Raw genomic sequence first — 25,699 nt, forward strand, 5'->3', positions numbered from 1 at the left:
AAAACATTTTTTTATTAATAAAGCAGTATATTGAATTACAATAATAAAAGGTTTCGTCTGTACACGTAACACGTTTATAATACACGAAAACTATCACTATTTTGGTACACATCAAACCCCTATTAGCAGGCTATTCACTGGTGAACATTCTGTCCGACAGATGACGAGAACAAAAAATGTTCTCGTCTATTTTTAAACAAATAAAAAACATTCGTTACACTTCAATTGTGTCGGCCAGCGTGTGGACCAGCGAATGCGCATCATTAAGTGTACAAATTACATGGAATAATACAGGAGACGCTATAAAAATTGAACAGTCAACTAGTATCACCATCAAAGATAGCCGTTTACCGAATAAACCTTTTGGTAAATAACAGACAAATAAGTAAACAAACGATCCTATTAAAAATACTTACATAGTAAATTGCATATTTTAATTCTTACTTTAACAAGTTATGGCAACTGCAGTAAATTCATAATGCAAAACAAATTTTAAATTGTTAATACATATTTATATAGTTTCAAATAAAGGTACCCATTTACTAACCAACATGCTGGCCGACAAAAGTTTGATGGAATAAATTTGGATTTTAATGAAAAATCGAAAGACTATTACATTTTAGAATACGCTTTTGTTTAAAGCTATTTCAATCAACATGCTATCAAATAATTAGGCCCTTTAGGTTGATGGAAGTGGCTTGATCAACTTTTGTGTACGATTCTAAATTGTGTCGTAAATTTTAGAGTATCCTCATATACTCTTAAATGCAGACAAAATGGCAATAATTTTAGATCTGTTTTAAGTAATATACGCAACCCGCAATAAAGTACTACAAAACAGGTTTTACTACAGCCTTTCGTCTATTTGCGACTAACACAAAATAAAGCTAAGATGCAGCTTAAAATACACGCTACTTGGTCTGAAGATAAAAAGTCGTTACAAATGTTATACTTCATGGCTAGCTTTACAATTCTGTTACAAAACTACAAAATTGAGCTTTCCAAGATCACCATAACATAGAATGAACATGTTAGTTAATTGATGCCTACAGTTACTAATAAAAATATGCATTAATAACGTTACCTTTTCACTAGATATCTAACTAATGTGAGCTATTCAAAGCCCAGCCTGCAGAATGCCTTACGGCAATATCAGCTCTGCAATGCTGTACTGCAGGCAAAACTGAATGGCCACCTTAAACAAACGTCCTTTCACGATATGTATGTAGATGTTTCGATCAACGCAAGTGGCTACGGAAAATAATCACAACCTGTCACTATTCGTAAAGACACCCTTGGCACGTTTTAGTTGGTGTTATTTCAATAAACTGGGACTAGTATATTAATGTTAATTAAATATTCAATACTGATTACAAACCATTCACACGCACATTACCCTAATCTAAAGAACCTCGGAGCACATTGCACTATAAAACCGTACGCCCAACTGCACGTAAGAAGGCTTGAAGAATTGCACCAAGTGCTCAATCTAGTGTGCAATTTTTTCTCTAACGACCAATCAAAGCGGCTATTCAATCACCGACACCAAGTATACATATTATTTTGTAAGTATTAAATACATACGCTGCCGAAGTTATGATATCTTAAACTACTCACTCGTAAGGAACCGAACCTAGAGGTTACATGATACAAGTTTAGACTACTTCGATTACTTTGGAGTGATATTCCTTAATCTGTACTTTATAATGATTACACGTCTGTCTAGTACCCAATCTCAGTCAAACCTACATACCTAATTATGCTAAACGATCTGGAGAAGACGACGTAGTCCTAAAGACCTCTAGGGAAGGCGAAAGCGACCTTATCAAGTCGGGACATGGCGTACTGGTTCGCGTCATGCTCTCGAACCTTTCTCTCATTGCAGCCACGTGACCCGCTATCACACATTCCTTTCTGTCGTCCTTCGCTTCCTTGTTTTCGTCTTCAGTATGCGTTTTTTCCGGCAGCTCCGTGTCCGAAAGCAAAGACACTTCGGAGGAGGCTGTATAGTACATTTCGCTGACAGGTTCGCACTGGGCCATCGCTGGCTCCGTGTCCGACGTAACCGTTTCGACGTCCTCAACTTGCCCGGGGAGCGAGACTTGCGACGTGGAATCGCTCCATCGTTCCATATTATTCGTTTCCACCTTCTGCGGGGTGGTTTCCCCGGGGCTGACTAGCTCTATGTTTCTGTACTCTACGCAAACGACCTCCAGCACCGGGTCGATCGGGTCCGCGGAAGACTCGCAAAGTGGCGCCGCTGCACCGGAAGCGTTCAGCGACTGGTCCGTGTTGTCCTGAGAACAGCAGCTCCCGGTGTCCTGGGAGAAGCTCGCGAAACTCGTCGAGTAGCTGAGCGCGTCCGGGGCGAAGGCGACGCCCTCGCCGACGTCCGGACCTTCGAGGTCGGCGTCCGCGGGGTCGTCGCACGCCTCGTCGTAGGCGGAGGTCTTCATGGTCTCGCAGAGCTTGTTGATGGCGTCGACGACGTCGCGCAGGTCGCTGACGCTCTCCTCCGGCATGGTGACCTCGTCGATGGGCAGCACGGCCAAGTCGGCCAGGCCGGGCGCGGCGGGCCTGGCGCGCGCGATGGCGCCGGCCGGGCACAGCAGCGCGTGCGCCACCGAAAGCAGCGCATGCGCGGGGTGCCCGTCGGGCGCCAGGTGCGCCGTCGTGGCGGGGCGCGTGCCGGGCGCGGGCGGCGGGGGGGCGGGGGCCAGGGCCCCCCGCGCTCGCTAGCAGGCGCTCGACGTGCCCGACCAGCCGTCCAGCGGGACCTTCAGCGGCGGCGGCGGCGCCTGCGCCTTCGTCACTACGCAGAACGACGTCCGTTAATATTAAACAGTAGGTGAAGTTAGTTTCGTAGCCTGAGACAAAAATGAGTCTCGTTGGACTGAGTCCCCTTTTCTTAGCGTGAACGAAAAAGGAAATAATTGTATTTACATCATGTTATTGCTCCTGACTGGCTAGCCAAAATTGTTTTTGCTACACATTGAACTCCTTATTAACCATATTTACATAGATTAATTTAGTCTCACTTAGCACTTTTGTCTACGATAAAAGTCATGTCATATAAAATTGTTCTCTTGCATTCAAGTGCCGTTGTGCACGGATGAAGCAGAATGCGTGACGTGCAGTAGTTACCATGGATCCATGCAATGACTCATGCAAATAAAAAGCGCATATCAACGATCTCTACAAACGTACCAAGCTATTACAATTCCCAAATATATCCTGTGGATAAAAATTCACATTTGTCAAAGAGCTATATTCATTAGCCAACACGTCAACCGACGTGATGACATTTAACTTCAAAATTATCAGGTGACATGTCAGCTTTTAAATTTTCTCAAGATATTTGCCAAACAATTGTGAAAGTATATTTGGGAAACAATATTTTACACACGTTATTTAACCACATTAGCCCTTCATAGTTACCAGTTTTCACCCAGCAATTATAAATATAGTAATTATCACCACATGCTCGTTTAAAAAGGTATAACGATGCAGTCTATAATCTTGCCAAATGGGGTTCAAAAATGTGTGCAACCAAATATAACACCTCTGACATCCTAAACCAAATCTAATATAATAAAATACCATGCAAAAGAAATGTGAAAGATAACTTACCCATACATGCTGTTCGTAGAACGCAGTACACTTTGTCTATGAATTAATGAAAGTTAAAGCTGGTAATAAGATAATTGACTTCTACAATTGTAGATAATCTATTTTACTGTAATAGCTTTACGCAGAGCATTTGTTATCTTGAATGCGGGACAGCACACAATACAAGTCAGGCGGACGTCTTTCTCTTTTCATATTGTATTGTCACTTTCACATATCTTTCATTTATCTGCTGTCCAGCACGTAAGATAATTAATGTACTGATTCATAGTGTGAGCTTTACCACAACCAAATTGTGTTATGGTTAATTTTGAAAAACCCAATCAACTCAGATATGCATGGAAATACCTTAATGTTTAATTAAATGCGGCCGATTCTTTTTGTGTAATTGTGAAAAACCAAATTGACAGAAATTTATAACGACAATCAATTATTTAAATTTATACCTAGTTTGGACTATTTGCAATATTGTCAAATTGGTTTTTATTAAGGATCGATACAAAATTAATGTAAATAATAGTCTTATGAATTTTGAAAACCAACACCAATGTAAGTTGACTCAAACTATGAATAACTCATATCAAAATAAGTAAAGGCCCCATTCACTGGCCAATATCAGAATAACTCATTAACTTTATTCAGGGTCGTATTCTAGAACTCTAATCAATGCTCAAGTCAGGATTGCACTGGCAACACAAGCACTGGAAATACGACCCTAATGGCAGGGGCCTTGAGTATGATTTCGAGTGCTTTAAACCATACTCAAATCCTGACTTGAGCATTGAGTAGAGTTCTAGAATACGACCCTCAAACTTAAATAACCTCGTGTAGCAAAAATGAGCGACCTGTAAAAAGCATCTTATTACGAGCTTCTTTAAAAATATCACCTGCTTATAACTTCAACCGATAACATGTGTGTTTGTGAATGGACCCCTATACAATCGACATAAAATGCTTCGCTAAGCACGACATACGTTCACAAGGAAGCTAAACAACACAGGTAACAATGAAATACTTAAAAAGTCTTGAATAGGAGTACTCTTTTATTATCCAAAATAATATAAATATTAAGCATCGTACATCAATGTATCACAATACCTGTTGCTTCTCCATACTAAAAAAGCGTATCAAGTGCCTGTTTGATTAGTAACTGCAACACTGAAGTGAAGTAAGAATTAAAATTGGAACGTGCACAATATCGTTCGTTATATAGCAATTATTTTTTTAAAAGGGCATTGACAATTCTACATGTTGACGAACATATCGACTCATCCGAAGAACAGAGTCTGATGTGATTATATAACGAAAAGAGAATAAGTACGTTATGATAATAATTTCGTTATTCAAATTAAGGCTTATGTAAAGGCGTTTTGAGAATTCATATATTCTTATTTCGTTTCGGAAATATAAAATCGAACAAGGGTCGATCTGACATCCACAGCGAAGAAGAACGAACGAAATGTATTACGTCCTGAGAACAAGCAGTCTTGCATATAGATCTTTGTTCTACGGATGAGTCGATATATTCAAAAATAGTAATAAAGTTACTTTAAATTCAAATAAATGTAGTTACATCGCAAAACTCGGCTGATATTTGAAGGATGGCGAATGTCGTCCTTGTGTTTTACTGAACACAGTTTTGATTTGTTATAGTGTTTGCGTTACTCCCCATACAGCACACTTCAATTTAAAATAGTGTGAAATAAAACAAATAATATGTAAAGCCGTCACTGTTATATATGATAAAATACATAAAGTTTGCAGTAAATGGCACCTCACTATATTAAAATCACAACGAATCATCTACGTAACCAATTTTATGACATAAACCGTTACTCGTGCAGATAATATAGCTATTGTTACATGTACTTGGTGATCAAAATGCAAATTACGCCGCCATTTTGTTTTTCCTCCATCGGCAAGACAAAATGACCTATTTATAATTTGGCCATACTGTGTGAAACAAATTTCCTATAAAAGATTGACAACAATTGGATACATGTAACAAAAGCATACAATAAAAATGATCTAACTAATCTACATGGATATAACATTAATGACTCAACATAAATATCTACGGATACAATTTGTAATTGCTAATTATATTATCTATAATGAGAGTATCAATTATGCTGCAAACCTATTTTGTAACTTAAATTAAATCAAAAGTTATTAGTTTCATTCAGTTTAAAAATTGTAAAGTAAGAAGGGATACCACGAATGAAGTCTTAATATTTTCTATGCTTTAGTACTCGTAAATAATGCGTCAAATTTTTATGGAAACCACTGAGTAATGTGGAAGTAGTTTAAAATATATTCTAAATTAAATGAAGTAGTCTGCAGCAAAATTGACATCTATATCTAATAAATATGACTGCCTTTTGAAAGCCAATAAGTCGGATGATTTTAGAAATGTGACCCCCGTGATGGGATAATTTTATGCATGACAGTTAATTTTTCCTGGTCACATCGATGATGTGCGAGGATTAAACTTAATGGGCAATTTTGGATGAACTCTGAAAAAGTTTGTTAACGAAAGAAATTTGGTATGACTATGGTTCATGAATAACGATGCCACATATGGCTAGATTATTTAAAACATAAATTCACATCCTGGAATGAAACATAAATGCATTTTTTTCCGCAAAATAAATTGTATTTTTTGGGGAATCACGTATTTACCTATTAAAGTGTACTTGAAAACTTAAAATAAGTAAATAACTAAATAATAATAAAAATGTGAGCAATAAAGAATATACTTCTGTAGAATACTTACTATTCATTAAAAAAATCGTTTCTGTAATGCGTTTTAACAAATGTGAATTAATACTTTTTTGGTTTACTACTTGCTTTTCAGTCTTAGTAATTGTTTTTCTGATGCAAATTCAAAATATCTTTATTACTAAAAAATAAAGATATTTTAGTAAACAAATCACAATTGACTACTCATTCAAGCAGATTCCCCTAAGAAGTAAGAAGAACGCTCAAGAACCTACGGGTTGCTCTACCAATAGATATTTGTTCATATTTATCATTTACAATATTTATTATAATAAACTATAGACGCAACCTGGAAGAGCCAAACTGATTACTCGTGTGGATTTTTATCATCCAAGTACACACAAGTTGTATTCACCCTTCCAGCATTTTTCTAGTTTCTTACTAAGAACTCCTTGTTCTCAAAAAATTTCCTTTTTTTAATGTTCTAATTTTATAATTGAGAATGCGCTATGACACCTTAATCTCTTAGAACCAGCGCCATCTAAATTAGCAAACCACCAACAAAACAATGTGATTGTGTTATAACAATTTCAACCTTATGGCGAGTTTTTATAAGATCTAGTAAAACGCACAACAAAGACGTATTTAAAAGCATAATAGAACTTGTCTAAGAGACTTATCATTCCAAAACTAAGACGAGTAATAAGGACACTTAATAAAAGGTACGAAGACATAATTCATGCATGATCATGCAGAGAAACATATATAAACTTTTTAAACGTAATATGTAAACTCTTATACAGGGTGCTACAGAATTGTTAACATCACTTTACTATGACATGATTAGACTCGACTATGTCATAATCGTTATTCAGTCTCTAGCGATGTGCAAACTATTGACTATGACGACAAAATCATCGTTTAACGATATTGGGAACTTTAAAAAAATATGAAGGTGTAACTAGCCTCATCGTTTAGAGTAATAAAATATAGAATTAATTGTTACATAAACAAGCAAGGTTACACTCTGCCATTCTGTAACACCCACAATGTAATTTATATTGACAGCCCGTATAGAGAAATTTGGTTTCTGCATAACATGACTCTTATTCTATACAAAATACGGCCTATACTTATTATGTCAACATTGTTTTACTTGTACCTATTGCACTTATTGTTACCCTATATGTACAGAGTACATGATATCATGTAATATATGATACATAGTTCTCATATGACTAATCAGAGCATTGTTCTGTGCGCTTGCTCTATTTTCTTTGTAAAACTTTTTTTTTTATAATTATTGAACATTTTTATATTCCTATTAAATTGTTGGGCTTCTGTATAAGTAATCTCTCAACGTCAAGTGATAAAACGGATGTTAAATTCACTATTCTTTTAACGTATTCCATGAGTCAGTACAACAACGATAGCGCCCATATATGTGACAACAATGTGACGATTCGAAAAAACGCTAACTTTAATTTAGTGTATCTGTGCCTTGCGTATGCTGGTGTATAGCAGTTGTGTCGGTGTAAAGGGCGCAATCGCAAGCATGGAAGATTTAAAATCTTATATCTTACGGCCAATAAAACATTTGCGATATTAATCATCTAAAATAAACTGACGCGGTAGTCATTTTCCATCGGGTGGACAATTCATAATTATTAAATAATAAAATTAAATAACAAGGTCATCTTATTGGATCAATATTAATCAATAGAATATGCTTCTTTAATTTGCAAATGTAAAAATATGAACCAATAATATAATATAAATATAAGTTTGTAAAAAGTGAACCTCCTCTCTCTGTTCAAAATATTGGCAGTGGACCCTACAGAATCCATAATGCACTGTTAATTTTGCTTTGAGCCTTTATCATCCTATGTAACATTATGGTTAATGCAATAACGAATTGAACTAAACTGGTATTCTAGACCAGGGGGCCTTAGAAGACTGCATTTTACCTTTTTTATAAATTTATTGCTGGTGAAAACGTATTGATCTATGGATCTGACTAATTTGACAACTCTAAAGTAATGTTCTGTACCTTTGCCACCGATAACGAAAAGCACAACCTATATTAAATTATTTTCGAGTTTGCGCGAATCTGCACCTTGTTGCCATTATGGATCCAAAAGAGCGATAACAATGATATCGCATTGGTCGTTAAAACAAACAAACACGTCTCTTTAGATTTTCGCTGTACTGAATAAGCGCGTTTCTGCACAGCACTATTTCCGAATACGGGACGATACAAATCTAGAAAACTCTGACCCACTTCGGATGTCGCTTGTGCCATAAGTCCGATTTGATGACGCGTAAACACGAATATCGCTTGTACACCTATACCTATACTCTAGCCAAATTCGATGTAGAATAAATGTCAACAAACAAAAACATGATTTTTAGGGTTTTCATCTCAAGACTCTTTTACAGTTACCACAATTCCCCCGAAATTCAACTAGATTATGGATAATACTAAATCTTGAAGACATGCTTATAATGATTTGAAATTTAACTGCCTCCGTGGCCGAATGGTTACCATACCGGATTGCCACGCAGAGGTCCCAGGTTCGATTCCCGGGCCGGGAGAAATATTTGTATGGCCTACATTTATTTATCTCGTGAGTTTGGGTGTAACATGTGGTTGTCTATGTGTGTGTGGCAGCCGCGACACAGGGTTTCCCAAATGCAGGGCTATGTTGAGTGTGTGCGTTAATATTATAAAAAAAATGAATATATTCAACAGAAATTTCAAATTACGTAAAATGGCCAGTAATTAATTATATGTAAAACTGTCACCCCTAGTGACTTTTTCATTTGAAGGGAGAGATTGCAAACATTTGAGTTCTGGTAGTAATTCAAGTTCAGAATCGGAAATAGTTGCTGGATATCAAATAAAGTCTTACAATTTTGTTTCTTTTCATCTACCCTTACCTATCATCTAGCAGTAAATATTAAGATGCACTTATTTTTATTCCTAAATCATACGTATCAATAGGTATTTTGTAAAGTTTATAACAATTGTCTAGGTAAGTATTACTTCTACATAACCCAATTACCTACTTATCTATTTAAATTCCAATTAAGGGAGCAAGCCGTGGGCAGAGAAAGCCTTAATAATGAGCATTGAAAAAAAGTTCTTTTCCTATGTCATCATTGGTTCCTAGCAACGTTTTGTTATCAAACATTCTACATCGAATTTGGCTTGAGTATAGAGATAAAATGACATTTCGGCCCGTCATTTCGCGGTTTCGAAACTGACACGAATCGGACGTAGTGCGCGAACGCTCATAGGGGTCTTCAAATTTGACGTTTGTAGATGCGCTGCAGTGGCGCTGATAAATATGGACTAACAATAAACAACCTATAGGAATTAATTACTTTTCTCCCGCTTTCCATTTAATCAGAATAAAGACTACTTATTGGTAGCTTAACATGTTCAGTTCCAATTAATTTTTTGATGATTTATTGGATTGTGAGCATGTTTAATATTCCTATAACCGTGTGGTTTTCAAGTTCGAATACTTCGTTTTAAATGTTCGATATAATTATTTCAAAGTCAATGTAAAATACTATCTGCGATAGTTTTTATTACACTACTTTCTACAAGTTTAGTTTTTGTAAATAATTTTACAAATCCATAATCGGTTATGTATATAGTTGACACTTTCTAATGTACCTTTTCAAAACAACAACACTTTTTTAATATGCACCGTTTTCAATAACCAAGTTCAAAACGGTCAGGTGTTACTACATGAATTGTCTTTAGTTAGATACTAAACATGTTGCTTTACAACTTTATTTTTTACTCTACACACGTATTTGTGTATCGCCAAATATCTGTTCCGTCGAAATGTACTTGTAAATTACTCACTGTCACAAATATACAATATACTGTAATGCCGATACTTCACATGGCTACTTGTATTCGTTATTGGGTGTTTGATGTACCTGAAAAAATGTTTGACGTACAGACAAACACGCAAATACTGACAAATATGGCCGTCTATACATGATGCCGATAAGTAGTGTGGACAATTCACTAGCGTAAGAGGCAAACCTCTTTGGCTCCTTTGATGTGAGTCGAGATACCGATCAGCGCGCGACAACGCGAGTTTGGTATTTACCCTAGTTGTCGAATAGGCAAACAATGCAAATACTTTATCACACGTACCATCGATGATACATGGTGATTGTTTGCCAAATATTTCAAATAGTCAAATACAAACAGCCATGTGAAGTGCCACCATTACACCAACTAGCATAACTACGATAGGTTTCCCTTGTACCAAGAATGGACACGTAACTTACAATTGAGGCTATCAGCGCAAAAGTGGTGTAGCCCACACTCGATTTTTTTCTACAATGTTACTTTACATAACTATTTTATATTTGGATGTTAGTTTCGTGTATAAAAAACATTTAATTATTAAATGTTTTTTACAAAAAAATTAAACTGGTTTACGCCACGTTTGTGCTGATAGCCTCAATTCGGTTCGATTCAAAGTTTTACGTTCTGTTTTGATGTAAACAAATCGATGGGTGAAGCCATAGTATCTGGGGGTCTATCCCCGTTCTGTATCCGACATCCGCCCGAAACAATTACTGTCAAATAAGTAATACCCGACCTACGAAAACACGTCATAGAAAAAAAAATATGATTATTTAAAGAACAATGGTGAAATTATTGTTGAAAGAATTCTTTAGTCTTTAAGGCTAAATTTACATCGCCGCGGAACGGAATGGAAGCGTCAATTTAGTCTCGCTGCGCGAGAAGGTGCGCGGCCTCGAGCATTCCAGCGACCGCGCCATGAGGCTGTCGTATTTCGTGGACGTTTGACGTCACACTGCGCCTGCCTTCGCGCCACTTCCCGCGGATCGCGAATGCGCGAGAATTCCGCTGAAGACGCGCGAGCTGATTTTTGGTTCGTATCTAGTTTGTACTTTACACCATTGACCATAATGTTCATAACGCAATGTACAATATCGTTACAAAAATTCGCTTCCATTCCGTTCCGCCGCAATATAAATTGAGCCCAAATGTCAGAATTACAAGTTTGAATAATAAAATTAATTCATTAAGTTTTTCAAATGATATATGTCTAAGTCTGTAAATAAAATCATATTTAAATTATACTCAATTTACTAATTAGTATGTAACCGGACTGATATCTACAACTGTCAGTTTCTTAACGTTGATCGACATCTAACCGCCAAAAAGAGATGTTCAATACCTAAGTACAGATAGGTCCACACTAAGTTAGTTCACGTAATATCAAATGTGCTGATTCGACCGATTTGCAAGAAGACGTTACATACTTTATGACAAAAAATAAAATAGACAATTCATTCTCCTAATGTGCTACACGAGAAAGTGGTAAAACTGACCAAACATGGTACCAGGGCATGGTACGTAGTCAGTTTTTTTTTGTTATAGCTTAACTACCTTTAACCTTTTGACCACACCTTATAAAAAAGATTTTCCTCTGTACTCTTGTCACATCACAAACACATGGCACCGGTTCGGTTCTATAAGTCTGTTTGAGGCTTCTGTAGTTTATTTTTATATAAACACCGAATATATTCCATTCAATTATGTAAAACATAACCACTAAAACTTCAAACTAGAATATCTTTAATCCCAGACTTAACCCAAAATCAAATTTGTTCAGGAATTAAGTAACTATATTTTCGCATATTTTTCATAAACAAACGTAATTTGTATGAACAAATTACGTCAACAAAAATTTCTATGAGAATTCGCCATTGCTCTTTGTGACCATTTTATGACATTATTGTATTCATTAGACAAAGTTAATACGCCACGATATTGAATCGATAAGTTGATAGATCGGGGATTACTGTAGTATATCACGTTATATTTACAACTTATTTATCACTTTATACGAAAAAATCTACGGCTTTATAATTAATGCAATCTGCTACTGACAAAATGTTATATTAATCAGTGATTAAAAACAAAGGTCGGAATTAACAGAATAAGTAATGTACATAGAATGGAATAGAATGATATATGGAAATAAAGATAAATAATGAATAATGGAAAAGAATGGATAATGTAGATAGAATGTAATACCTTCTACAAAATGCCGGAATTATTGCATTGTATTTTGTTCTATATTTTTTATGTGTAACTGGTAATCACTTTGATACAGTACAATATTTAGAAGAAACGTTTTGTAATTGTAAGTAAAAATAGAAGTATTTTCTTTTGAATGCTTGGCTTTTATTTTCAATTACACCGGAATTTCACTGCTCCATACTATTACTTGCATATTCTGATCTCCGCTAATAAACATTTTCCTTTTACTTATCCGTTGGTAATACGTGACATTTGAAAACAGAAATTCGATGTACACATGCTTGTAGTAACATTTTAACAATGACACAAATGTAATACAGGACAATTCATGTAGCAACACCAAGCTGAGAAGGGTGCCCATACGATCTACCTGCAAAGCTCAATAGTACTTACCGCCGACTGTGGCGCTGCTGTAGTCCTTCGCGAAGCGTAGGAAGGGGTCGGGGGGAGGGAAGCCTGTGGGGGGGTTGAAGAGGTCGCCGAAGCGCGCCTCGAAGTCCACCGCGCGCATGGAGGAACCCCGCACGGGCGGCGGCGGCGCGGGCACGTCATCGCCATTTTGGGACACGACGCTCTGAAGTGGCAGAATCACGATTGGTGCTATCTCTGACTGTATTTTTATAACGGGGCCTGGCGTTATCAGCATGTTTACCTAACTCTTCGCATACTATCACAATTCGTAATATGGACTTTCCGAGAGAGTTATATTTCTAACCGACTTCAAAAAAGGAGGACTTTTATCTTTTTTTTTTTTGTATGTATGTTACGCGATAACGCCGGCATTTGTTAACCGTTTTTGATTGGTCCCATTTAAATTTGAAGAAAATATTCCACCTCTAAGGGTGGCAAACTAGGGGATGAATACGGTTTCGCACACTTTCCGGTAACCGATTTCAATAAAACTTGGCAAATAGATGTAATTCCACGAACTTTTGATATCGGTTTTTTAAAACTCTGTACTGAGATTATTTATTATACTAATAACAAGGCTGAATGTTGTTCTGCACATTTTCGCGCGCAAAATTATCTAAATGTTTTTGAATCTATCATCCAAGGACTGGTTGATGTCAAAGGCTATACTGCCTCTAAAATATTCCCACAGACTTAACAATGACATTAACTTCAATGACATTAATTATCTTAAGTCACAGGTCGAAGCTCAAAATTTGGGTTTCATAAATGACCTGTACAATTGTATTTTTTATGCTAACTTAAAATTTCGTACATAACAGTTGAGGAACGGCCGAGGAGTTCCGTTCGGAAATTGTGCTAATTTAATGGATGCCAAGAAAGCTTCGCTCGCTTCACTGGCGCGTAGCAACTAATGTATTTTCGAAGTCTGATACAAAGTTCAGATAAGTAAATTATAAATAAATTATCAGGTATATAAAAAAATGAAAGATTTGAACTAGCGATACGCGATTGCGAATGATATTGATATTCAACTCGTTAGTAATTATTATCCCGTCATTCGAATGACAAATTAGTAACCTACTAATTTTCGTATTCGAATGATCATTAATTACTAACTAGTAGTATTAATCCATAAAGCATTTCTGCCTAGCCCTCTCTGACATTTGGTAAATACCATAAGTGTGACGGGGAGAGGGATATTTTCATATGAACATGGTGAATCTGGTGGAGTTCCGAGTAGTTCCGACGTAATAATCACTCGACGCGTGCACCCGACCGAACCGCAGGGGCATTCGGTATCGGTATGATTGTACTTGGATTCGACTTAGGCGAATGATTTGCCCATTCGAATGATTAGTACCATTCAAATTCGCGCATCGCTAATTTGAACCCAATGCAAAAAGTTGAGCGAGTGTGATACAAGATAATAATACGAGTATGCTCCCCCATATAGTAAAATACACGAATACAGTTGAAGCTGAAGCTAAATTGAAAGCTAAAAACGGCCCTTAACCACAAGAATGATGGAACTTACGTTTTGTCTATGGTGCGGCGGAGGCGGTGGCGCCGGGTGCACCCCGAGGGAGCCGTGGCGCGCGGGAGGCGGGGGCGGCGCTCCCGGCGGAGGAGGGGGGCACACGCCGGGCGGGCGGAGGCCCCGCGGCGCTCGCATAGTGCCTGAAGTGGACACGCACGCATGATTCAGAGAGACAACGGGTACAATCATCGAGTATATAATCAGAAATAGAGACGAAATAAGGGCCATCCTTCCCTGGCCACTGATCAGGCAAATGGGCCTTATATCAACTCTCGTTTGAAATCACAAATTGGAAAGCTGAAATAGTACAGCGCCAACAACTTGACCTGTGTTTACGTTATGTTCCAAAAATATTCTGTATTTATTGTAATAAAGACAATATCTCTCACAATGGTGTGCAGTTGTATTCGGTGGTGTGGGAAAAACAGCAAAACATCTAATTACGAAACAAACGGAATTACATTTCATCGGTAATTAAATATATCAAGTTAAACTGGCCGATTTCAAGTGAAACAATTTACGAGACCCGCCAATTGTTTCGAATTCGGGCTGGTCAATCGGAGCGCAGCTGTCACCGTAATGATTTGACAGAATATTTTTCAAACAAATTAAATGACATTTCGTCTCTATTTCTGGTTATATACTATCGAGTATAGAACCAGAAATAGAGACGAAATGTCATGTGATGTCTAATCACCTGATTAGAAAACACTACTTCATTAATGAAATTAGGCCACCTAAAGTTTTAGACGTTAAATGCCATTCTTCAATTGGCCTGGACCCAATTCTGCTATTTTTTTTGTGTGTCACTTTGTGATTCCTTTGGGACTCCACTGAGACTATATTGAAATTACGATAATAAAATCTAGTTGCATCTCAATAGAGATTCTATGGAATGGCAGTGACGGCATTCTGCAGAAAATTTTTTTTCTACCTAAATTTTGTTTAAACTGCCTTCGTGGCCAAACGGTTACCATGCCGGACTGCCACGCAGAGGTCCCAGGTTCAATTCCCGGGCCGGGAGAAATATTTGTATGGCCTACATTTATTTCTCTCGTGAGTTTGGGTGTAATTTGTGATTGTCTATATGTGTGTCCATGGCACCCGCGACACAGGGTCTCCCTAGTGCGGGGCTATGTTGAGTGTGTGCGTTGTCATTATTATTATTATTATTATTATTATTCATTCATTCATTCTATCACTAACGATTGATGTTACTTTACTAAAACTACAATGGAAATGACTATGCATTTCCTAATTTTTATCTCGTTTAATCAGCAATTTAATCTTCAAATTAAATACATATAATATTAATAACTTCCCCGTAGACGCGCCATCGACTCATCATGAAGAGCAGAATACCAAAAAAATTGCAATGACAGTTGATTACTAGCTCGATGGCTAGCCACTAATACTAAACGTACAAAATCCAGCCACTGACACTGTATCCTGACTTGGTGCCCTCGATTATCATTTAATATAAAGGAAATTCATAAAAGAAAACTCTGTAAATGATAAATTCCAACGGAGATCTTTTTTTTTTTAAAAAAAACCTGCTAATTACAACAAAATTGGTTACTGGTGGCATGAAACGTATTTACTGTACCAAACAATTATAATACTACACAATTGTAATTATATATAATAAAAACGGTATTAGTAAATAAATAAATAAACACAAAATATTGTCGAAACACGTCAAATAAAATTGCAATTTCATCGAAAGAAATTCCTCTACACTGTAAAGTTCATATTATATAATAGTTTCCCAAAGTGGTCACGATTGACATGGGACCTGAGAAAACAAAACGCGATTTAAATCCGGAAAAATAGTTTAATTTCCTATGTGTGAAATTCATGAAAACCTAAAAACTCGATAACTACAAACTTATTATTATTATTTTTTGTGTTAAGTTAATATAAAAATAGAATTAGTTTTCAATATTTTTCTTTATATTGCCGAAGTAGGCGGTTAGGTAAAAAGTTTGGGAAACTATGTGTCAAATGGTTGGAAGTGATTTCCTGCTACAACGACTTTGTTATAGTCGCCATGTAGTCTTTATTGTTTACTTTAATCTGAAAAGATTTAAAATTTCACACAAAGAATAGGTGACATACCGAAATGCGAAGCGGGGTTCTTGGTGGCGATGGGCAGATGATGAAGCCCGGGCGGCAGATGATGCGGCGCGGGCGGCAGCTGCAGCGGAAGTCCACCCTCGGGTGGAGACGGCGGCGATCCTGATGGTGATCTGCGGACACATACATGCAATCTCACGATCTTAGTAAAAAATGACAATCTTTGATAACATGAAGAAAATAAATCAATATTTAATTGCTTATATAAATTACATCTATTGAGTATAAATGCGCCTATGTAATAATAAGAATAATCACAGTACTCAATAATCAGAGTACTAAAAAACTGATCTCAAAAGTTGGTGGTATTACATCTATTTGACTAGTTTTATTAAGATCGGTTACCGGAAAGTGTGCGAAATCGGATTCATCCACTAGTTTGCCACCTTTAGAGGAGGAATACTTTCTTCAAATTGAACTGGGACCAATACTAAAATACCCTCTTTCCAACAAAAAGAATCATCAAAATCGGTTCAAAATACCGGAATTATCACGTAACATACATACAAAAAAATACAGCCTAATTGAGAACCTCCTCCTTTTTCTGAAGTCGGCAAAAGTTCAACGCCATCGGTCTTTTTTTTTCAGAAATCAAGTGACGGGATGAACAAGTCGAGGGTCACGCCTACCCACAACTATTCTAGTTCTACTTAGAGGTTTCAATCGCAAAGATGTGAAAGGCACTGCCACTGCACCCCTAAGACGTAAAGTTGACATGCCCCATGTGCCTGTAGTTTCACCGGTTCTGTCCCTTTAAAAACAGAATGTAGTAATGCTCAAATTACTTAACTTGGCGGCAGAACAGAAATAGATATGGTGTAAGTACTTCCTTGGAGAAAATGTACTACTCATGCAAAGCATAATCTTTGCATATCTTGACACAATCTTACAAAATCCGATTCTTTCCTCGGAAAATTCGCCAGAGATTCTAATATCAAGTATTAAAAGAATTTTCTTACCTAGGCATCCTCATACTCTGTGTTCTAGTGGCGGATTTGCCGTTAATAATCAACTTCTTGGGCGGCGGCGACGGTCTAGTATCGTTTGAGACAGCTGGCGCCATCGTTGGAGGCTTGGGCGCGAGGTTCGGCTTTCCGTGGGAGACCTTTGGTCTCTCTGAAAGGTCTGACGCAGAGAGGGACGCTGAAGGTGTGGGCGTGGATGGCACTGATGATAAGGATGACATACTGCCACCTAACGACGGAAATAAAGTTTGTCTTAAGAATTTTCGAATTTTCCTCTTCATATTAATAAATGAAGATGTCAGCTTGTAAATTTCAATTACGCGTTATACTGAAATTAATTTTGTGATTTTGCCAGGGACAAAGACTAAACCGACTAATTGGAATTGAATCAACTGTTGGTCTGTCTGTACACTAATAACAAAAGACTGTGGAAGAATTTATGAACCAGTTTCTGTTTCGTTGAGATTTCGACTAATAAAAGTAAAAAAAGACGATTAATTGTTTAACAACATTCTGTGGTTGTTTGTAAATTCGCGAGTTCCGTTGTCAACACAAACATTTATTAGCAAACAACACTAAGAAGAGAGAAAATTCTGCGAAATTCAACAGATATGGAAACTCTATTTAACAACCACTGTTAATCATCTTAAGAAATGCAGCCATCTTTTTTGCTGGTAAGCCGTTGAACTTCATATTTAAATTGAAATCATCACATTTATTAAACACGATACTCATTTTTATATTATTTTTTTATGATACTTAGTGACGGAATTACGGGATGAAGAAGTCGTGCGCCTGGTGGTAAGCAACACGCCTGTTCCTAACAGTTGCAGTGCCGCTCAGAGCTTTAAATAGCAAAGATCTGAGGGGCACTGCCACTGCGCCCGTCACACAGAGACACAAGTTGAAAGTCCCACGTGCCTGTAATTTCACCAAAATTTAATTCGTAAAGGACATTACCCCAAGTAGAATGAGTAAGAAACTTGTAAATATATACGTATTTGTACACATCTATCATTTACACTATTTATTTTATAATATCTTAAGTAAAAAGAAACTGAAAAAGCTAAACGGAGATCATTCATAGAGTTTTTGATCTCGTAAAGGGCAAATTTTGAATACAGTTAGAAATTTTAATGTAGAAGCGTGTACACTGCCTCTTTATCAAATCTGTCTTTTCAGAGATTTGTCATTTCAAGCTGAATTTGGAGTTTAAACAGAGTTAAGCGGTCGTAACACTTAAAAATGTTCTTACCCAGCGACCCCTGTCCACTGCTATGTAACGAGCTCTTATTCCTCTGTACAGTGCTCGAGACATTTGGCTGTAAGCTTTGATCTGATCTCCGCTGCTGAAGTATGTTAATGCGATCCGATATCGAGCCGGTGGTCAGTATTGAATCCGATGGACTCTGTAACAAAAGAAGATTTATTTTTAGGACACTCAAATGGATCGGCAATAGACTCAGGTTCTCAACTCGATGCCTTGATTGAAACCAGTCTGTAGTATCTTGATGATATAGGCAGTGAAACGGCAAAAAGTATAACGAATAAAAAAAATAAAAAATAATTTGTTTAACCCCAAAACATAGGACTCAGAATACTTAAAAACCAAAATAATAGAAAATACAATTGAGTATGGACAAAAAGGTTAAAGACTCAGCATTTCTGATTTTCAGTCTTCACCTGTAATTTTGTGTTCTATTTTTTGTTATTCAAAACGGTTATTTGACCATTTGTCACTTGGTCGCATTTTAAGTAATACGTCATATAAAGACCCTTGAACAACAAGCAGCACTAAAAAGTGGCTATCTATAGTTTTACATGTATATGTGACTGGTTATGTCACTTGGGCCGTTTTTTTTTCCAAAAATTCGTCTGGAAATGCGGAAATACTATCTATGCTAATGTTAACAACTCAATTTTGGCCTATTATTGATGATATGGATATCACTAACATATGGTTTCACCGAGACGGTGCCACAAGTCACACAGCCACCAAAACAATGAATTTATTGCAAACCAAATTTCCACGGAATTCAGCTGCTAAGTGCCCAGCTCGATCATGTGATTTAACACCGCTGGATTATTTATATGGAGTTATGTTAAAGACAAAGCCCGTATGGAGCCAATGGAATCGATTGCAGCTTTAAAACTCAAAATTCGTGAAGTGATTAACGAAATTGACCCACCATTTCGTCAAAGAGTGATAGAAAACTTTGATGAAAGAATCGACATCTGTAACTGTGGTCGTGGCGGACATTTATCAGATATCATTTGTTATTCATAATTGCCAAACCTTACCTTTTTAATACAATAAAAATTTAAATCATTGTCATCTAAATTTATTGTTTTATTTTCTTTACAAAATATAGTTCTTGTTGAAAAACCCTATATATACATATATGACTCATTTTCGCTCAATGGCGCTTTTAACCTTTCGTCAGTCCAAAGATCTAGAAATCAAATCAAAAGACATTAAATTTTTCTTTTTTATGATACCAAATGACGGGACGAACAACTCGTGCATCTGGTGGTAAGCGACACAACTGTCCATTACAGTTGCAGTACCACTCAGAACTTTAAATCATACAGATCTTAGAGGCTCTGCTACTGCGCCCGTCACCATGAGACATAAGACGAAAATGATGTCTGTACTTTCACCAGCACCCCTACGCTTCAAAACCGGGACGCAGTAATGCTCACGTTACCGCTTGGTGGCAAAAATAGGTAAGATAAGCAGAACTGTTTCACAATGAGCTCTACTGCTTATTAAAATGCTAATATAATAAATTCATTCATAAATAATAATAAAAAATCTCAGTACAATTTACATTTGAAAATATGCAATCATTAATAAGGGCCAGCCGATTCTACATAAAACTGTAACGTGTTAATTACGCATAGCTTACGTAATATAAACGTTCAATTTGATTAAGTAATGAATGACGCATTACGGTAAGTATATATAATGTTTTTAGATAAGGTATTAAGTAGTCGAACCATTACAGAAATCGATACGTCCTTACACACTCAAGTGTAAACGATAATTTCTTAAATACCAGTGTAGTGTTATTATCATTTAATAATGTGGTGCATGAAAGGAGCCTCCCCGCACGACGTAACATTCCTTTCCTGTACGTCGGACAGTACCTTACTCCGATTGGCAAATCTTTCACCACGATGGCAAGCATGCAATGTATGCCAAGGATACCATAAGACGAAGAAGATTTAGTAACAATAAGCACACAAAGAAAAATTCCTTCAATCTGATTGGACTCGAACCAAGGTTTGTCGCCTCAACGTGGCAACCGCTCTCCCAACTGAGCTACGGATCGAACCAGTAGATCATATGAATTTCTCTATGTACTCATTGCGAATCTTTGTGTTGAGCTTTTAAACGGCTTATAGTAACGTGACATAAATACAAAAAACATTTAATTCCCAATGTGTAGCAATCGAGAAAACCTAACGGAGTCTAGAGGTTTTTTGACGATCGACACGTGTGATCAAACAACGTGAGTAAATGTGTAAGCAATAGACGATCAACATCGAATTATGTGTCAATCGACACTTTGAAATTTAAATAAGGCGTAGGTGCCTACAAATTTGTTTGATTTTTAAACTTAATATTCATCGATCGCTAATAAGTGATAGTAGCGATCGTCAAAAATCGAGCAAATCTGTAGCAATGGAGCTCCATGTAGCACTAAACTCCTTGTAAAGGGTTCGTCCAACCTATTCCTACCGCCAAGCAGTTATGTGAGCTATGTGTTATGTGGTATTATTAAGTGTTAATATTATTATTATGTGTGTATTACCTATGTGTTATTACTGCGTTCCGGTTTTGTGCTGGTGAAATAACAGGCAAATGGGACTTAACAATTTACGTCTCACGACTTTTTCGTCACCTCACTTGGTAATTGATATCATAAAAAGCAACTAAGAAGACTATAAATGTTAACTGTTAATTCCGACCTTTAATAATAACAGAGAAAGTCTAATCGGGGCTCAGGTAGAATATTCCATCATTTAGAAGAAGCAAAAAGCTTCCCCTGAAGAAGTGTGACCAAGGAAATGAGCGAAATTTAACAGATGATAATTACCGATCAATTTAAACAACTCTTGCTAAACGATAAACAAGTTTTACTCAAGAAAATCAGCTGTTAATATAAATGTTGTGTAACTCTTTATTGTATATGTAAATGTAGTTTTTTTTACCTGATTTCATAACAGATGGGTCGTATAGGTGAGAATAACGTGGAATCGTGGTGAGTGAATGACACAAACGGGTGATGAATTTGATAGTGATTACAACGTTGTAAAACTTGATAATATTGGTAGTATCGTTCATTAAAGGACGCTTATAATAAAATAATGCAAGATTGCGACCTTGTAAGAAATGTAAAATTGGAAAAAAATACCAAAAAAAAAAACAATTTTGTGAAAAAAAAACAAAGAAACAAAACACAAAACGGGTCTAAAAACTAATTTTGCGTAATGTTCATATGAGGTGTCGAAATAGAGCTTAACATTTAAACATCGAGGTCTAAAATCGCCATCTGTAATTAACACTAAACATTGCAACGTTTTCAAACATATATTAATGGTTCTTTTTATTTTAGGTTATCATACAATTCATCATAAATTCTAAAATTTTAATGCTTTTTCTATTTTTTGTTAATTATGAATTTAATTTAAATTAGTTGAACCATTTGGCATTAAAAATGGTAAAACCGACAAAATTCGAGTTAAAGTAATATTAATACTTGGCGTTGAAATTCACTCAGCATTTGTTGAGTTAATAATAATAATAAAATCGTTTACTTATCTTAACACATTTATACATAAATATAAAAACTACTTTACACAGAGTTTAGTAACAGAAATAGTGGCTGGAGATAAAAAGTTCTGTAGCTCTGCAAAACGACGGACTGTTTCTCAGCGCCGCTGGTATTTTGCTACTTCCTGACATGTTAAAAAAATTGTGCAAAACGACACGTTTTTTAACATTCTTAGTCGTAATGTTTCCATCTATGTTTCCATATCAAAGCTCCCGTATTCTATTCAGTGTTATTATAGACACACTATTCTTCCTCATTATAATAACAGCTTGACTCGTGTCGCTGCATGTAGGTGACAAATGAGAGCATTCTACATGTAGGTCGATGACCGAGCTCTCAGTATTAAGCAATTCCGTAAACAATGTCCCTTACAAAGTTTGCGCACTCCGTCCGATTCGTATCAGGGGGGCTACTCTCGATCTCCGTCCGACATCCGTCCGAAACAATTACTGTCAAATAAGTAATATTCGACAAAATTAAAAAACAAGTATCCAGTATGAAGCTTCATTCGCATCACGCGTCTTTTGATTTGGTCAAGTATTGCTTATTTGGCAGTAATTGTTTCGGACGGATGTCGGACGGAGATCGAGAGTCGACCCCTGATTCGGAACGAATACGAATCGGATGTAGTGCGCAAATACGCTTGAGAGTGATGTATTTGTGATACGGTTGCACAGGGACTGCCAACTTCGTACGATTGTGGTAAAAAAGATGTCAAATAGATGTGTTCCTTTTACAGTGTGGGAGAACGCAAGTTAATATTGATGACTATAAATTTCTTTTTTTAAATATAAGTAGATAGTTCTTACATATAAAATAGTTATTTATGTGCATGGTGTTAACAGGATCATAAAATAAAGTTTTAGGGTAATTTTCAGGTCAGTTTTCTCTAACCAATTTCTGTGGCAATTTTTATTATTTATATATTCTAGAATATTATCATTTCAATATGCGAGTGTGCTATCTTGAAATATTATTGAATATTTATTTATCACTGTTACATACTCGAATACTTAAATAATAAAAATTGCCACCGAAATTAGATAAGACGAAACAAACCTGAAATATACTCTGTACATTCTTTTTATTATTATAAGGAATAGTACAGTCCTGTACCAGTACGAATACTAATTTGGTGTACAGTCATTACTTACAAATTCTAAAAAGCCAGCAAAGCAATACACATAGCTGAGATTTAAAACGAGATTTATATAACGAGCTTTGATTTCGACTAAACAAAGTCGAGAAGCAGTAGAACTACTTGTGCAAAGACTTTGTCCAGGGAAGTACTACCACCATACCTGCTTCTCCTGTCAAGCAGTAATGTGAGTATTAGCGTTCCGGATTTGAAGGGTAAGTGTGCTGGTGAAATTACGGGCACATGGGATCATCAAGTTTATGTTTCAGAGTGACCGGCACAGTGGTAGTGCCCATCAGATCTCACTCCTGCCACTTGACTCTCATGCCTCAAAGCCTATGGGATTCCAGTGTGACGTTTTCGTCGCTGTGCTCCCATAGGAACATAGGATATATTTTTGTGTCTTTTTACGCCCATAGAATCCTCGGAGAACTATTTTCTACTTCGCTTCCAAGCCACTGCTAAATGGCATCCAGGGATCTTTTATTGCCCTTGACTTCCTTATCTTGGTCGTAGCACTTACCACTGGCAAAAGTTCGTTGGAATTAAAATTTCTGAGTGTCACTGTACCTGTCATAGATAGGCGTGTCGCTTAACTTCAGTCACTTGACAACAAAAAAAGTACTGTAAAAAGTACTGGCACGGTTTGCTAGAAGACGTCGGTTCGAATCCGGACGGATCGAAGGAATTTTTTTGTAAGTGTTCGACCTTTGTATTAATAATTATAAAAAAAAATATTTTTACTTTTTTCAATCAATATGTTATTGAATATCGCGCGTTAGAAAAATCTTGTTGAAATTATCCCGTGTGCAGCGCGACATAACTGTTACGTAAACTGGCACTCCTCCCGCACCGCGCAGCTACCTCAGGACCGACTCAGTTAAGCGGTAGGCCTGTAGCTATTAAGTTTCTTCGCAATTTCTTACTTAATCTTAAGCAAAGTTCATTGTATAAATACGAAAAACTTCTTTAGCTCGCCATTTTTGCTTAGTCGAAAACAAAATTCGGTTTATAAGTCTCAGCCATAGAGGGTGAAGTACTGTTCACTCTAAAATCCTTGAATTAATGTAATGTGATGGATATGCAGGCGGTCGGGCCCAACATCAATTAAAAGACATTGGTCAGGTGGGAGAGCTAAATTTAATACTAAGCAACCCGTTGACAAAGAGTGCTGGTAAGGTCTTGCTTTCTGATGCGGAGCAATACCTCTCATAGTAGTAGTGACAAATAAAGTAGGATATTTATATATGTGTATTCATACATTACGAGGCCGACATAAACGCCCGAACGTTTCAGGCTTCTTAAAAATAGATTTTTTTTTTAATTCGTTTTATAAGTCTCAGACACAGTGGGTACTTATTCACTCTGAAATCCTGGAATTACTGTATTGTATTTTGTTCCATACTTTATGTATGTAAGTAATTATAATTAAATAAACATTAGACAAGATCACATACTTGGCTCTGATGTTATGGAAATCGGAAACAACGACGGTATCACAAACATCCAGACCCGAGACAATATAGAAAAGTTAGTTTACTTGCAATATTCTGTTTTTATTTTTTAGTCCTAGTTTTTTGCCTTTTATTTTTAACCATTCCGGAAAATCAGAGAAAGGTGTTATCTATTCCATGGGTATTAATTGACGTTTAGGTAAATACTCGTACAGTCAGCCTTTTCGGATTGCTGATCGTATTCTTTGAAGTTTTTGACGAGGCACAGCCGTTAGCAATGTAGGCGCTAAATGAGAATGTTCCGGGGTCGGTTTCCGATAAGACCAGTTTGGGAAACGAACTTTTCTAAATTGATTCTGGTCAGGTAATGCCCAGGAGTTAATTTCGTTAGTCTGGTGCTCTAAAAACTGGTACCGTGCATATTTGCTCGTTAATTCAGACTAGACAAGTGCGTCGATCGTAATAACCATTAGACCGGCGGCGGCGGCGGTTTAAATCGAATACAGTGTTAAAAAATGTTAGCACTACGTTTGTATACAAAACGCAAACTAGGATGATCCTTGTCTCTCTTCATTTGACGTTTGTCTTAGGGATAAGGTCGATAGATTTTTTAGTGTATTTGACTTTTGGAACAAAAGTGCTCTCTTATAGTTTTATTTTTGTGATGTATTCTGAACGAGAATAGATGTGTGAAGTGTTTTGTATTATATTGAAAGCATAAAACACACAACTTCAATTGAAATGTAATTTCAATACA

General features: G+C 36.7%; 1 protein-coding gene across 1 annotated transcript in view; it reads right to left on the reverse strand.

Annotated features, from left to right (window-relative positions):
* Nucleotides 1–2,697: 2,697 nt before the first annotated feature.
* The window catches only part of LOC113235686 (WAS/WASL-interacting protein family member 1), a 53,468-nt gene continuing 30,466 nt past the window's right edge, over nucleotides 2,698–25,699 (reverse strand). Inside the window, exons 3-8 of the mRNA XM_026471535.1 lie at nucleotides 18,765–18,918; nucleotides 17,504–17,738; nucleotides 16,527–16,657; nucleotides 14,406–14,548; nucleotides 12,851–13,031; nucleotides 2,698–2,812 (exon numbers count right to left, since the gene is read on the reverse strand). Of these exons, the coding sequence (XP_026327320.1) occupies nucleotides 2,736–2,812; nucleotides 12,851–13,031; nucleotides 14,406–14,548; nucleotides 16,527–16,657; nucleotides 17,504–17,738; nucleotides 18,765–18,918 (921 nt within the window). The 3' untranslated portion in view covers nucleotides 2,698–2,735. The remainder of the gene's footprint in view (nucleotides 2,813–12,850; nucleotides 13,032–14,405; nucleotides 14,549–16,526; nucleotides 16,658–17,503; nucleotides 17,739–18,764; nucleotides 18,919–25,699) is intronic.

Source organism: Hyposmocoma kahamanoa, unplaced genomic scaffold (genome assembly GCF_003589595.1).
Source record: "Hyposmocoma kahamanoa isolate Upper Pololo Valley unplaced genomic scaffold, ASM358959v1 88, whole genome shotgun sequence".
NCBI classification, from domain to species: Eukaryota; Metazoa; Arthropoda; class Insecta; order Lepidoptera; family Cosmopterigidae; genus Hyposmocoma; species Hyposmocoma kahamanoa.